This window comes from Lepeophtheirus salmonis, chromosome 6, assembly GCF_016086655.4.
Source record: "Lepeophtheirus salmonis chromosome 6, UVic_Lsal_1.4, whole genome shotgun sequence".
In the NCBI taxonomy this organism is placed as follows: domain Eukaryota; kingdom Metazoa; phylum Arthropoda; class Copepoda; order Siphonostomatoida; family Caligidae; genus Lepeophtheirus; species Lepeophtheirus salmonis.
In genome coordinates this window covers 2,936,582-2,953,304 of record NC_052136.2, presented here as the reverse complement: position 1 = coordinate 2,953,304, position 16,723 = coordinate 2,936,582, and the positions used below count along the sequence as shown (strand labels likewise).

General features: G+C 30.9%; 2 protein-coding genes across 7 annotated transcripts in view; one reads left to right on the top strand and one right to left on the bottom strand.

Annotated features, from left to right (window-relative positions):
- LOC121119416 (osmotic avoidance abnormal protein 3) overlaps positions 1-16,723 on the bottom strand; it is a 102,247-nt gene that overhangs the window by 44,987 nt on the left and 40,537 nt on the right. For 2 of the 6 annotated variants that reach the window (XM_071889410.1, XM_040714076.2), the window contains exon 1: positions 876-1,047. The exons of 3 other annotated variants lie outside the window; for them this stretch is intronic. The gene's annotated coding sequence lies outside the window, so the exon portion shown is untranslated. Of the gene's footprint in view, positions 1-875; positions 1,140-16,723 lie in introns of those variants that run through there. One more of the 6 variants, XM_040714079.2, reaches the window with a different exon arrangement.
- Positions 919-7,742, top strand: LOC121119417 (glycine receptor subunit alpha-2). Its single transcript, XM_040714080.2, has 3 exons — positions 919-2,262; positions 6,220-6,345; positions 7,255-7,742. Exons 1-3 carry the CDS (start codon positions 1,581-1,583, stop codon positions 7,545-7,547), a joined length of 1,101 nt encoding a protein of 366 aa, XP_040570014.1. The 5' UTR covers positions 919-1,580; the 3' UTR covers positions 7,548-7,742.

Sequence of the window (16,723 nt, the reverse complement as noted above, 5' to 3'; positions counted from 1 at the left end):
CCTCCGATTGGACGTCCTTAATATCTCCTTAAATCTCCCCAGTATGTATTTGTAAATAAAACATATTGGTTACCTTGAATACCACGAATCAGGGGTGTCTGCAAGATTATATTATATATATATATATATTATGGCTTGTACGGTACAAAGTTGTAACACTGTTTGGTTCAGTACGACCCATAAAGTTCGATACGGTACAACGCGTATATATAAAATAACATATTGAATATTTTGATCTTTAATTATTATTATTTTTTTATTAATAGATTTAGATAGTGAGGTAAGATTTTAATCCATAAGCATACTATTATATATCTAATAATTTTATGTATTTTTTTATATAAATCAAAAATATATTGACATACAAATAGATAAAATATATCCCAGCTGACGAAAGCCCAGTGATATGGTGGAGGGATAATTTAAATAAATTTTCCAATGTTTCCAAGTTAACTTGTCAATACCTCAAAATTACAGGTACATCAGTATCAAGTGAAATAATTTTTTCGACAGCTGGCGATATTGTGACTGCTAATCGGTCTTGTTTATTACCGGGAAATATAGACAAGTTCATCTTCTTGTAAAAAAAAATATAAATATGTGAATAATCCGTGTATATTTCATATCAAACTTTGTGTTTTTAGAGAGGTGAAGTTTATTTAGACACAAAATAATTTTTTTAAATAATAAAATATCGAAAAAAATTGAAAAAATACAGTAGTTAGATAAAAAAAAACATTTTTAGAAAATACCATACCAAACCGCATACCATGAATGGTATACTGCAGTTCGTACCACAATACTTTCAAGCCAATTTGAAGGCCCAGGGTGGCCCATTGAGATTAAATTGTTTATATAAAGTATCATTGTCTTACTAATTTTACTTTTTGAGGATTTTTGATAAAGTTGAGCTGGGAAAAATTCGTTCACGGTTTGCATAGACACACACTGAATATTTTTATCAAAAAAATAAAACAATCGTAATAAGAAGTTTAATTGAGATCATAGTATATCCAGTTTTATGTATGGGACTTCATTTTGTGAACTGTATAATTAAAATTGTATTAAAATGTTACTCATTTTTTTGGCGAGAGGATCAACACACATTGACTACTGTACTTGACGCTCTTTTTCTCTCTGTTTCTTAGACAAAATGCACCGGTTTTTCATGCAATAAAAAGTGTATAACTTATTAGTTGAAAAAGAGAATTTGCAACTGCATTGTTCGTTTTTTTATTGTTATTATTACAAACAAGTAACAGCGATCATTCATTTGTACGAATAAAAACAATTAACTTTGTTAGTCCAGGGTTTAAAGCACATTTAGAAAGTTATTTGAAGGAGAACAGCATATTTTCAATTGTGGGTTGAGGGAAAGGATAAATAAATAGTATGTGTAAGGAAATATTATAAGCAGTAGTGGATGTTACAGCTAAGTAAAAACAACTACATATATCACTGCATTTGGGGAAGCATAAAAGACAAGTTACAATTGTGAACTCAGTAGAGAAACGACGCTTCACGTGTGGAGTTACTTTTTGTCCTTTTTAAGCAGAACACGTAAAAGTCAAATCACAACTATGCTTTTGACATTATTTATTTTCACACATTTCACCTCTCAACTTCCCATTGGTTGTACTCAACAACTTTCCGGGCCTCTCAAGGACCTTGCCGCAAAAATAGTCTTCTCAAAGGATTATAGCATTCATGAAGCACCACGAGTATACGCTGATAAGCCACTCCTTGTCAACTTCTCAATCAACCTTCGAAACGTTCTAAGTGTAGACGAAAAGCAGCAAATCATCACACTTGAAACGAGTCTTCGACTCTATTGGGAAGATCCTCGAATTGCTGTTTTGCCATCTGCTCTTTCAGAATCAAGAAACTATGTTACATTCAATCCGAAAGTTGCGGAATACTTTTGGATCCCTGACATATTTATCGATAAATCAAAGGCTGTACGCGTTCCAACATATTTTGTTAAGCCGGCTTCTCTGAGAGTGTATAACGACTCGACTGTTCGGTATTCTAGTCGTTTGAATTTTGATGTTGCTTGTGAAATGGACTTTCATCGTTTTCCGGTTGATGAACAACTCTGTGAGATTAAGTTTGAAAGCTTTGGGTTTACTACTGAGCAGCTCATGTTCTCTTGGAAAAAGGGATCGAGTAATATTAATCAAAATATATCTCTTGCTCAATTTGACATGAATGTAAAATTGGAAGACACCTATGAAACAGACTACTACGAGCTAGCTTATCCAGGTATGAATGTTATATTCAAATAATGTTTTATAATATTTAAGGGGAGATTAGGGGTAGTTGCCACAGGGGACAGTTGCTAAAGGCCCTTTTTCTCAAACATCAAAAAAGCTACATCCACAAAATGTATATAAAATTGTATATCCAATATAATCAAAATAATTTTAAACAAAAATAAGTAATTTTTGTATCCTTCAAATAATGAATGAAACTTAAAATATGGAACAATATAGCTCAATGGACAACGCGCTCGGGAGAAATTATTCATTTAAATTCAATGTTTGTATGTTCGTATCCCGGTGGTTCCTAGAGAAGGAAATATGTTACACCTAAATGAACTTCAAAAAAGATAAATATAACACAGGGGGGTTTCCACAACGGTTAAAGGATAAACTAAAAAGTGTACATAATATTTTTCAAAAAGTCATAAGTTCTTCAAGAAATAATATCTTCATTATCAGTTATCCAGAGGCCCTGTCAGGTATTCATCATTGGTTAGTAATTGTGTAGAAATATAACTTTTAGAATGTCATTTCTTAAAAACATTTAGATCAGGCTTAACCATTAATTATGTATGTCAATCAACTTTTTAATTACAATTTTCAAACATGTATACCTGTAATTATTATCAATTTAACTATCATTAGGAAAGGTATTATTGAATATCAATGAACAAATCAAATATTCCCTGTTTTTTTCGTCGAAATTTTACTTCATTTTATAAGTTTTTTTCGGTTTACCGGTGCTATAGCGGTACCTGGATACTAAACGTATAAAATGCTACTATACTAAATGGATATTAGAACCGGTACTTGCGTTGCTAAATATCAACAACTTTATAAAGAAATTGTCCTGTTGATGACGTAACCCCTAAAAAAACTAAGTTAGAACATTTTCATTTCGAAAACAAAGCAAGAATGAAAATTGTCTAACTAATATCACGTCATATAATTGCTTAACTAGCACCTAACAAAATCATACACACGCCCAAAAATACCACTCATTGGGATTTATCCCAAGATCTTAGGATATTGACGTTACATTAGGCAGGATTTTTATTAAAGTGTCATAATCTTGGGAGTTTATAAATGTAAAAATAATTGGGTTCTTGGCTTTGATTATAGTAATTATATCTTCAAACTTTGACTATCGAAAGTGTTAAGAATTTACAAATTATTTAGTTGTTTTCAACTCGACCTTGTCGTATCATTTGATTTTAACTGCGACTAAACACAATATATTAGAAAGAACGGTAATGTATTTTCAAACTGGCAGCCTCTTGTAGCCTTAATAATGGAACTTGCACAGAAGAATGTTCATCAACGATACAAAAGATAGGCTTAAAAAGCATCCAGAAAATGATTTTTTTTTCCTCAAAAGAATTCATAAAACCAATTCCCCACCCCCAAAAAAAAATATATATATATATATATATATGTAATTCTCTGGACGCCTCTGACGTCAAATTGTTTTGATATTTTGTAAAGTGTTTGTATTTTCTAGGGATTTCAGTGTTGAAATTAATTTTTAAGGGAGAAATTTAGGGCTATTATAAAATATCCCTAGTGGCTTTGTGGACTATTTTTAGTCTAAAAAGTATAAATAAAGTTTCAAAATTCCAATACTAACTTTACTTCATTTGTGAGATAATATCCACCCAATTTTATGAATGTTTCATATTACTTTGTTTTAATAACTGCATATTTTTTTCATAAATTAAACGTTATCAACTCTTCATTACATATTTGCTTAATCATTACGTCATAATTTTCTTACTAAGGAAAATTAAAGTAAAAACTAAATAGATATAATATTAATACTAGCACGCCAAAGAGCTCTTATACATTTTTTAAAACAAGTATTGTTGTAATATGTTTTAAAGTTGAAAATAATGTGAAAAGCTAATGTATTTGTGAATGATTCTACATAAATCACAAATAAGAAAAGAATAAATGTAGCTATGGGAATAAGGTTAACCTTTGAATACACAATAATTTATTTAATGATCTCAATTCACGACTAAAAATACGAATATCTCTACATTAATTTCATATATCTATACATTCCCAAAAATATATGTTTTTTATTGACTTAATGTAGATATATCTACACTCGCAAGAAAAAGTTTAGACAAAAATGGAGTTTCACGCGTTTTTCTAACTACCTATGGCTTTATCATTAGGTAACAAAGTAATTCGGCTATTAAAATGAAGAAAAAATAAGGTTCAATAAGGGTATTAACATTTATTTGACAAAAATCAAAGTAATTTTATTTAAATTTTAGCTTCATCAAAAAATCCTTCATTTAATGCTATAACTGTTTTACAGACTTTTGGCTTTCTTGCTCTTAGTTTTCAAAATAGACAGGTGTAAGTGACATCATTTCAAGTATTTTTCAAAATGTTCTACTTACTTGTGGAGCACTTTTATCAAACTTTTATGTCTAGGTGCACCCACAATAGCTCTATTGGGTTAAAATCCAGAGATTGAGCTGGCCATTACATAATAGATCAGATGTGAGAGGTTTTTTTCTATTCCAGGAAGTTTTTTTGAGCGTGGATGTATGTTTCGGATCTTTGCCTTGCTGAAAAACAAAACTTCCTTCCAATTAATCTCTGTACAGAAGGAATTGATAGTGTGCTCAGGATAGAATGATAACCATTCTGGAGGAATTAACTACCAATCTCCCATACTTACCAGTGAGAAACATTGCATATGAAATTAAGACTCACAAAAACAGCTGGTTTTTTAGCGATAAATAATTAAAAATATTTTATGGATGAATCTTATTATAGTAATTTCCATCGGGATAAAGTAAAAAATATTAATAAAGTCATAAACATTGATGAAAATGATGCAAAAGTGCTTTTTTTTCGAAACTTTTTCATGCCAGAGTACATGGAAGTATAATAATTTGTTTTTTAAGGATAACAAGTTTATTAAAGTTTAATTCTATTATTTAATTTAAGATAACATCAAATTGAACATTTTTTCAATAGGGTTTTTTTTTTCTACGGGATACCGTTACCCTACCGTTACTCTAGGTCATTTATCAGTATACACACTCATGATTACTCTTTATTCGCCAAGGTTATCTGCTTAAATATTTTAAAATAACAGTTTTAGAAAATTAATAAGAATGGGCACTCAGTAGAGCGCAAAACCTCCACCTGAAAGCAAATTGAGTTAGGTATCTCAATTTGTTCCCAAGCAATGGTCGAGTTTGCATTTTTTTTGCATTGATCTTGACCTAATGGCCTCAAACTGTGACCATATATAATCTTCATTCCAGGTTTAATCAAAATCGTTCAGTAACTTTTGCCGTGATCTTGAGGACTAACAAACAAAGAAACAGGGCAAAAATATAACTTCCGTTCAACTTCGTTGACGAGGTTCCATGTGCCTCTAGAAGAGAAGCATTCCCATAGAATTGTGCTACCACTCCTTTGCTTCATGATTGGGACAATGTTCTTTGGTTTGAATGCTTCTCCTTACTTTCTCTAGACATGTTGAACCTTCATATGGCTAAATAGCTCTAACAACTTCGTCTCATCACATCACAAGACGGTTGACCAAAAGCTGGGATCTTCCACTTTTTGATACATATAATTCATAAACAAACTTGACAAAAATGCATTAATTTCAACAAAAAAATGAACAAACACAAAAATTAATAAGGGTATCAATAATTTTAAGGACAAGTGTATATTATCAAGAATCACTTTTTTTTATGTCTTAATTATTTCACTATAAGAGTTTTAAAAAGGTTTTAGTCATGCGATATGTCACATAGCACCTCCTTCAAACTAAAATATATTATTTGCACAACTTTTATTTTATTTTTGCAACATTATTTTAGAGCAATCATTATATACTTTAAATGACCTAAGAAATAATTGAATTGCTTATATTTTACGCATATATATAATACAAGTCACCCTTTTATGTCTATTTTTGTAGGTCTCATTATGAAAATTCATTTAAGGCGAGAGATTGGCTATCATATCGTTCAAACATACATTCCCAGCATGATCTTTGTATTTGTAGCCTGGCTATCACTCTTTATATCACCAGAATCTATACCGGGTAAGTAGATATTATAATGATTTACAATGTATGGTAAACACGTTCACTTCCAGGGACAAATGTACTCTGGGGGGGAGTCCATATTCTCTTACCTACCATGTCCATGAATACTTCTTTTTTAAAAGGAGAACGAGTAGTGATAAAAATCGTGTCTATTTTTGCCAACAAAAATCAACTAGATATATGTAGTTTGAAGAATCTTTTGAAGGAGATGAGCTTAGCTGTCATGAAATTTCAATACAAAAAAACAAACAAGTAACTCTAAGGAGAGAGGAGGAGAGATATTAACATGCACATTTGCTAGAATTACTCCGATGCCGATCCTCAATTCCACTCTATTTCCAACAAGGACCAACAATTATAACTCCACAACAAATCTTCAGGGTTACTCTCTGTCTTTTAAGTGGACTCACAAATGTTCAATCATGTTTTGAATATAGTTAAATAATGTATTTAGTAGAAAAGCAAGTAAATAGTAATAACAACCGCTTAGGAAAAGAAAATTTACTCTTTAGATGGCCAACTCCAAAAACCGGGCGCGCTAAAAAATATACTAGATTTTCATTAGTAACGAGTGTTCTTCGGAAATAAAAAAGGAAGAATTAAAACTTGCACCTAAATCATTTGAAGAATAAGTTTTTCCCCCATTGGGAAAAAGGAAAGAACATATTCATCCTCCATAAGCCTTTTGAATACAGTCTACCAAATTTAATACTCTTTTTCTTCGATTACTTATTTAGATTAAACATCAATTATTCACTGATGTCTAAAGTAGGTAAGCATACATAAAATCTTATATTGCTTTAACGATGAGGTACTAAAAGCCCAAGAAAGTACTCATGTTAGGATTCAAAGGGAGTGAACGTGTTCAAAATTATATGAATTTATTAAATAATTACTCTATTTTAGGCCGTGTGGGCATGGGTATGACGACACTTCTAACCCTTACAGCCATGTTTGGAGCTGTTCGAAACAATGTTCCTAAAGTGTCTTATGTATCCTACCTGGATATTTGGATGGTTGCCTGTATTTTTTTCGTATTTTCTTGTATACTTGAGTTTACTATTGTGTCCTACTCCATTAAATGTGGACGAAAATCCTTTGGTGATAAAGTGGAAGTACGCTGTCGAATTGCCGTTCCAATCGCTTTCATTTTATTTAATATTATATATTGGACTATGTTGTATGTTCATAGTATATGAGATCCTTTTGTCTACAAGTAACTCCATGTGATTAATAATTAATTAATTATAACTCAGTCTTGCCAACTCATTTTTATTTACAAAATGAGGAGGTGTTCATTAATAAATCTTTATTTAAAATATGTCAAATCTCTCAACGTTCTTTAGTTTTCTATATATCAAAAAATAAAATAAAAACTTCATATTGACAGAAAATTATCTGGTATAGATTTTATTTATTACAATTGATTTATAAATTCTTTCTTTTCTTAATAAAAATAAATATTAAGTGTATCTTGTCACATTCTGCTTGAATGATTTTTCTCTAAATAGAGTCTTCAAGAAAGTATTGTTATTAACCTTTAGGGTGTGCCGGAGATTGCACTTAAAGTAGACAAAACTCATTGTCACAATGAAAAAATTAGAGACGGCCATATCGGGTCCAAATATTTTCATTAATCAAATGAAGGTTTGAAACTAAAGCTAATAAATTTGTGTATCATTTGTGAGATCTTAATTAATACCAGAAATTTAAATAAAAAAACTTTATAATGACTTTCTCGTAGAATTCTTTGTCCCTATTGGAAAAAAAAACTCAGACAATCAATTTTCAAGGCCTTCTATTGAGGGCAAATATGTACCCCCAAATGGTTGTCATTAGACAGGAAAGGATAGTTGTCACTTGGTCTCAGATCTGGACTGTAGAGTGGATGTATAAGAACTTCCTGTCCGAGCTCTCGGAGCTTCTGGAGCGTCCTCAAAGATGTTAGCAGCCTGGTGTTGTTTTGTACTGACTGCTTCTATTCGATTACCAGCATCAAAGGGTCGAGTTGTTCACAGTAGAAGACAAATTGGGTGTTTGGCCATAGGGGATAAGTTCTTATTAGATTACTCCCTGCCAATCTCAACAAACACACAACACCTTCCTGGCAGCCAATCCTGGCTAGGCCATGGTCCGGTACGCTTCGTTGGGTTTCGATTACAATCTCTGTTCCTTGAAATGGACCATTTTTATCCATTTTCCCCCCAGTCACAATTTTCTTCAGAATGCCACGTTTTTTCTTTGAGGTGGTAAAAATGTAAAATATGGCGAATTTCTTCCCTTAAGACCTCCATACTCGAAGCACAATAATTCACGACTGAACTTGCCAATCGCAATACTGTCGCAAAAGGGTTTGTAGTCTACACTCACACCTTTAAAACGCCTTATCGTAGGATCCGATCTGACCAATAATTAACAAGATTTACTCAGTTTTAAAAAAAGAGTATAAAGAAGAAATACGAAATTACTTTTTCCCTAAACTAATATTCTAATAACTGGTTGCATTCATATTGATTTTAAATTTAAGTTTACTAAAATGTAGAAATGTCATAAGTTCCTAGTTTAAATTATAGTCGAGTTGGTGTAACCTGTTATTTTATTTACTTTAAAATGTTGTGAAAAATTCAAAGTAAAATTTATTAAAAAATATATTTATAAATATAACATTCATTTGAAAGTATTTTTTTATACTAAGAAACAAATTACATAGCTACGTCAGGTTGCTGTCATATGCAAAATTTTAGAACAAAGAACTATGATTTATGCTATTTTTTATATTAAATATGAAATAGTTTCTTTTATTATTTTGTATTTCTTTTAAAATTTAATACACATATTACAATACCCTTCAGATTTAGGACAGGATCGAATGAGACGTATAAATCGTTGTTTGTTATTAAGGAAAAAATTATCTGTGTACTAATTTTGAATTCCAAAATTAAATGTTTACATCATCAAACCAGGACTCCTTTTTTGTAAAAAAAAAACAAGTTTAAACTTTAATTCATATTTACAACAAAACAGTTAGTATTATGTTTGGTAAAAAGTAATTTCGTATTTTTCGACCCATTTTTAAGCTAACTATATCTTGTACATCATTGGTTACATCGGATCCTACGATAAGTCGCTGTAAAGGTGTGAGTTTGTTTTTTTAGAGTGTTGCGCTTGATCGGTTCAGTCGTGAATTATTGTGCGTCGAGTATGGAGATCTCAAAGGAAGAATTCCGTCATATTTTTAAGATATGATGGACCGAATTTCCATCTGCAAATAGCTGCTGAATCGAAACAAAAACGAGCGATTTCTGAAGCAGATGGGGACTGGTAATGAACAATGGATCCCTTATGTCAATGTCAAGCTCTGGAGATTGTGGTTGAAAACAAACAAAGGGTCCCAGACCGTAGCCAATCCGAATTGACATCCAGGAATTTGATACTGTGTATTTGATGGGATTGGTAGGGAAAAATCTTCCATGAGGTGCTTCCCTATGACCAAACACTCAATTCTCCCTTCTACAGTCCGGCCCTGGCTCCAAGTGACTACTACCTGTTCCTGTATATGCCCAAAGCGCTGGGGGGGGCTACAAATTGGTTCTTTATTCCTCAATATATCATTTTTCCTCAATAGAGGACTGTGAAAAGTGGTTGTCCGAGTTTTTGCCATTAGGGACAAGGGCTTCTACGTGAAAGGCAAAATGAAGGATTCTCGTTGACAACAAGTTATTGAACAGAACAAGGCATACTTGTCTTAAATTGGATGATTGTAATACTTCTTATTAAGCATTGAAATAAATGAAAAATACGAAATTACTTTTTCCCCAACCTATCATAATTTTATTGTACTTATTCGATTTTGTTTTACTTTTGCTAATGCAATTTCATATATTTACAAGATTATTTCCTTTTAGAGAAATGAAGTAACAATTTTTCACAATAAAATATTCAGAAAATAAGGATAGTTTAATGATGAACAGAAAAAAAATATATTTTTACATTTGTCAGACCACCTTTCTTAGTTTTTATTTTTCATTGACTCATATTTTCATAAAATATCCGTTTTGTAATGTAGTTAGTTAAACTAGAAAAAAAAAGAAACCCCAAAAGTAGCAAGTATTTCAATACATGATAAACAGCTGTATGATCATAATAATTACGTCGTTTAAATTATATATCATTTCGTTTGATATTCCATTGATTTTGCAGGGATAAATATCAACTAAAATGCATGTTAAAAAAAGAAACTAAAAATCAGCATGGTAATCTTTCAATTCAAAGGACGTTTTGGAGGAGAGCAACTTAGCTGTTATGATGTTTCATTAGATTTGCTAAAATGACTGTGACAACAGATGAGGGACAGAAGGAAATAAACAAGGACATGGGCATGAATTACTCCGAAGTCGATCTTACTCTGAGCTAACAAGGACTTACAATTATAACTAAAAAATCTTCAGAATTACTCTCCGTAATTCAGAAGCAGACTTTAGATTTTGAATTTAACTGAATATATTAGAAAATAAAGTTGATACTCAAGAGTTAAATAACAATGGCAATAGCTCAAAATAAGAAAAATATATCTATATATATATTTAAATAATATATAACAGATGATTTTTGAGTTTCAACAAGAAGTAATTTATGACTCTTATGTAATGTATCCAGGAAATCCGGGTTTTCAGCAAAATGGTTAATAAAATTCACTAAAATATTCCAATAAATCCAAGACATTATCAAAATAAATAAAGAATCGGATTTTTAGTTTGAGGAGCATACAGAAAAGTATTAGCGAAAAAATTTAGATTGAAAGGATACAGAAGCATTTTTATCAATCTTGGATTATTGTACCAGTTTATATTTAAGACCTAGGACTGTTGTCCAGTCTTGTTCGGTACCATACAGTTCAACCCCACTTGTCAGTCCATAAAATAAGGTAAAATCGATCCCTCATGACGTCATTAATGGAGGCTTCCTTTTTTATTTACTCTGTTTTATAACATATAGAATAAAAATTTATTAAGTTTGTTTTCTATTAGATTTTAATGAAAAAATGAGTATTTTTGTGAAATATGTGCAATATTTTTCATATAGACCTCATATATCTTATTGGGTACAATAAATTATCGATATTTTTATGAAAAATTCCAAGGATTGATAGTTCTCAGGACTGGTCCGAAAGACCGACATGACAGTGCTGGACCAAACAAGTGAGAACCGATAAAATACTAGTATAATATCCCAGTTTAATCATGGAGTGTGAAACTTCGTGGGATGTACTATTTTTTCAAAAAAAATATGAATGCTGTGAGAAAATGGGTCTAGTAAACCCATTGGTAAGTTGGAATCTCGCTATTTCTATAAAGTTTCACGAGTTAGTTGAACAATTGACTATTAGTGATGCATTAGCTACGCCTCTGTGAGGGTGGTGAGTACACCCGGTCCTGAGCTACGATTTATTTTCTGAATAGTTTTCAAGTTCATTGATTTTTCTCAATTGTTATCTTAAATTCTTAAAACTCTATATTTTTTGAAATTCTTATTATTTGTGGCTGCTGTAAAGGTTAAATAGAATTGATTGGTTTAGTAGTGTGTGTTAAAATTGGCATTACAACTAAAAAGCATTACCAATTTTGCGAAATCTGTAATAAATGTTACTATTTGTTTTGAATAAGGTGTTGTAATGGTGTGAGTGTATACTACAAACGCTTTTCGGACATTATTTGGCTTGGTTGATTCAGTTGTTAATTATTGTGCGTCAAGTCTGGAGGTCTAAAAGAAAGAAATTCGAAATATTTTAAATAAAAGGGAAACACCAAGCGACCAAGAAAATTTGTGATGTGTACGGGTGCGATACTTTTTCGTTTCGCGCTGTACAAGCGTGGTTCGAGCGATTACGCTTGCGGATACAATATCTCTTCTAAATGCAAGTGCATTAACTAGCCCCACTCTCCTCTAAATTTCAATGTCATGTCATTGCTATACAATATATCAACAGAGTAATTGATGATTGAAAGAAAAACATATTACTCATTCGCTAGAGGAAAAAACTTTTTTACTACTGATGTAATTTAACAGCTGTTAATATATATTTACGAATGCACGCATAATATGACTAAGAGACAGCAGTATTGATTCGAAGTAGTCAATCTTTTAATAGTTATGTATCATATTAATAGAGATGTGTAAATTGTTTGAGATCCTCTTGAGCTTACAATAAAAAAATAAGATAAAAGTTGGTAACATACAAATATAACTACACTTATTAATTATTTATCACTATTTTAAAAATTCAAATATATTAGAAAGGAAAAAGTAATCTCCAGTGTTGTAATTTGGGTATGTTAACAAAAAGGAAACCCAAAATCAAAGTGATAATCAAGACCATTTGAAGAATGTTTAGGAGGAGAGTGGCTTAGACGTTTCATTAGATCCGCTACAATAAGCTGTGACGAAGTGGTAGAGGGGAAATGAAATAAACACGGACATAGATAATAATACCACGAACGTTGATCCGCAACTCTACTCTGTGTTCAACAAGGAATTACAAGTATAAATCTGCCAAAAATTCATAGGGTTGCTTTATCTCTTTTATAAGCATACATCTACCATATGTACAATCCGGTTTTTTATATAATTGTACGTAGTAGAAAAGTTTTTCATGAACAAACGTAGTTACTCAATATATGGATGTTCTCTCCTCGAGAAAACCCCATTCATATGCCCTCACGACGGATGAGACAAGAAGTACTTTAGTCTCTGGAGCACTAACTGTCTACACACGCTCGATTCTAAATGCAACACGCCTGCAAGATTTAATTAATATGAGTAAATGACTAAATTTCTTTGGGAGTTATCTTTTATGTTTTTTAGGGAAATTTATTAGGATGACACCCAATAAGTACGAGCAGTTTTGGGTACTAATGTTAGTGTTTGATAGAACAGATAAATTGTCAATCATGAAATACATCCTCGAGCCCTTGAATGGTTAAAAGAAGGTGCACAATATTTTTATCTTATGAAACAAATACTAAAAAAATATATCAACTACAGTTTTTAACTCATATTATGATATTTGGAACGGCAGAAGAGGCCTATACATGGCCAATTTTAACCCAAAAATAATAAAATTTTCGGAGCTAAAATACTTTGTAATCAGCCAAAAAGGTCTGAGAGGACTGAAACTTTGCGAAAGTCTGTTATTTTATTGTTCCAGCACAAAATATATTTGTGAAAGACAGAATAAAGTACAATTTTGTACTCATAGCCATCATATATAGGAAGGTAAAAATGGTTAAATGGCCAAATTTGACCCTAAAATCAAACTTCTTCACTTTGAACTAGCTTGTAGCACGTCAAAAATGCCTTAAAGAGCCCTCAAACTTCGGTAACGTCCGTTATTTGATTGTCTCCAACAGATAAAGTATTTGTGCAGGGGTAAAAACTATTAATCCGAAAATGAGAATGAATAATTAATGTTATATGAGTAATACAATGTAATAAATGATCAAATAAGCATGATTCTAGTTTCATCATTTTTCTTGCTTATAAGAAGGATTTTCGTAGCAGGAAAATAAATTATGCAAAAAAAAACATTATTATGCCGTACGTACAATACATGCATAATATAAACTTCAATTAATCAGTATAAAAATGTACTTTATTGCAGTTAATTTATGAGAATAAGGGTATGCATAATATGAACAGACTGCATACCCATTAAATTGATCAGACTTTAGAAAGCTTATACTAATTGATGATGGGTAGGGTTGTATCAGTCCAAACTATGTAACTTTAAATCGGTTCCTTCCCACGCTCCGTTCAATCCCGTCTCGTCCCTATTATCGATCCTCACAAAACGTCCCAAATATTAAAGCGCCCTCTAGAAGGTATAATTTTAATTAATTTTATAATATTCGGGGTGTTGGCAGGGGAGGCCTGGAAATTTTTCCTCTTTACTTAACAAATTAATTCAATTTTTCTATTTTTTTATTTTTTTTTTGAAAATTGCTTTGGATTTTTGAATTTTTTTCGAAAAAATTGACTGTTTTGTAATTTTTTCCAAAAATATAACTTTTCACAATTTTTCCAAAATATTTTAATTTTCGAAAATAGCAGTGGATTTTGAAATTTTTGCGGATAAAATTGGATATTTGTAATTTTTTTTTCAAAATATTAAACTTTTCTATCTTTTTTAGATTTTTTTACAAAAATCCAAAAACCATGCACCCCTCACCCCAAGGAAAAAAAATATATACAATCCTGCAGACGCCCCTGAATATATATAGTATCTTAATTTATCTTATCAATTAGTTAATTAAAACTGTACGTATCTTTGACGCACGTAAATATTTTACCATTATTTTTTTTTTAGGCATAATTAAAGTCGAAACTAGAATGGACACTCTTTAGAGCGCAAACTGACGATTATGGTCATTTTTTCTAATTGAAATATTATTTTCTCTCTATGTTAAAGTCAAAAATGTGCAATGTTGAATTTAATGAAATTCAATTTGTATTGCATTCGTAAGTGTTATATAACAAATGGACTGGAACGTTATTTCAGTAAGCAATAGCAATCAAAAGATAGTTGCCAAAATTTAAGGAAAATCTGTGCTTTTAATTTTTGAGTTATTTCGCTAAGTCTGTAGTTTTGTTATTTCCAAAACAATGGTTCAAAAATTAATTTTGGATTTTAGTTTTACAATGTTTTTTAATGGGAAAAAATACCGTTCAAGCTAACCAATGGCTTGAAAATTGTTATGAGGACTCTTCACCATACAGCGAATATTAAAACAAATAATTATAATTTTTTTATCATAAAAAAAAACAAAGACATTTTGATTAGAAACAAAATGGGTTTCTTTGTTACGCCCCGGACTTTTCTGCCCATGTATTATTTGTATTGTGTGCTATAAAGAGATAATTTCACCCCTTTATCTCAATTACTTCAAAAATTGTCGTCGATTATGTATTTTTGACCATTTGTTTGACTTTCACCTTCAATATTGATCTTGTATTTTTTTATTTCTTTTTATGAAGCATAATTATTAAATCTACATAATGACACCAATTTGAGCTCTGTACCTCAATCTGTTCTAAAGACACTTTTTGACAAAATAATGTTAAGTTTAAGAAAAACCATGTTTTGAAATTTGTTACTTAATGATTTTTTAATTGATATCAAAAAAAAAAAAAAAAAAAAATCATCATTATTTCCCATTTTCACAATTTATTATTCAATGTGTTTCGAAGTTTGAGAAAATAAAAATTTTGCAAAACACTTGCTAGATTTCATTAATATGACTACTTTGTTATTTTTTAGATAAAAAATGATTGCACATTTTACATTCATACCGACAAATAAATAAAGTTTGCTTTATTAATATCAATTTATTTATTTAAATTCACGCCCACCGCAATTAAGATAATACTTCCACCTTTTTGTAAAACATTTAGATCAGGCGTCGTGTTTGGCTCACCCGGATTTCAACCTATTTCCTTCTCTAAAAAATAAAATAAAATCCATCTTACTGATGCATATATTATACTCATTAATAATTTGATATTAATGAATGCTTATTATAAATAAGTAATAGGCTTGGATGAATATATTATACATATACTTTAGTCAGTGCGAAAATAAGACTTGTCATACTTCACATAAGCATTGATATTGTTTCTATAAATACTATATAATCTATATAGTGTGCTAGGTGAAATTGTGGACTTTTTGAGGAAGAACAGATATAATAAACTTTTGCGGGATTTTAAGGAAGTCCCACATTGAGACTTCAACACAGACTTGGTATTTTCTGTTTTACAAAATTATTTCCTTTGGCGGATCCAACCTGGGCCTCAAGGCGCTGCAATAATTCTTGATGAAGGCATCGGATATGGCTGCCACAGCTACTTGACGGAGGCCTTGATGTCGTTACCTAAATTCTGGTGATCGTAGTGTCCACGTTTTCCAAGATAGCGATCCATCGCTTCCAGGGTACCTCTCGAAACTCTGATTTATTAGCTTTTTGTTTTATGACAATTATTATTAAGACTATAATCTAAAGACTGGAAGATCTTGGAAAAAAACTTAATAATGCGAATATTGGAAGTCATTATGTTTTTAATCTTGTAAACAAGACCTTCCTAATCTTCTCGACAATCACTTGGACGTGGAAGAACCTATTGCCTTTTTCCCTCCATGCTAAGAACTTTTGATTTTTGAATGTTTTTTTTATTTATAAATTACAATAGCCCCTAACTTTTTAATGTAGTATTTTATTAAAGTAATTCAGATTGATTTAAAGTAAAATCCATGATTTTACCTCACACACTCTACATTTAATTCTTTTGTTATGATCACGCATAGTTCACAATTCCTTTATTT

Bases quoted from the DNA above. Each gene is read 5' to 3' on its own strand.
- LOC121119417 (XM_040714080.2), top strand. From the start codon at position 1,581: ATGCTTTTGACATTATTTATTTTCACACATTTCACCTCTCAACTTCCC. The intron at 2,263-6,219 runs GTATGAATGTTA...CTATTTTTGTAG, and splicing joins CTACGAGCTAGCTTATCCAG to GTCTCATTATGAAAATTCAT. The intron at 6,346-7,254 runs GTAAGTAGATAT...ACTCTATTTTAG, and splicing joins ATCACCAGAATCTATACCGG to GCCGTGTGGGCATGGGTATG.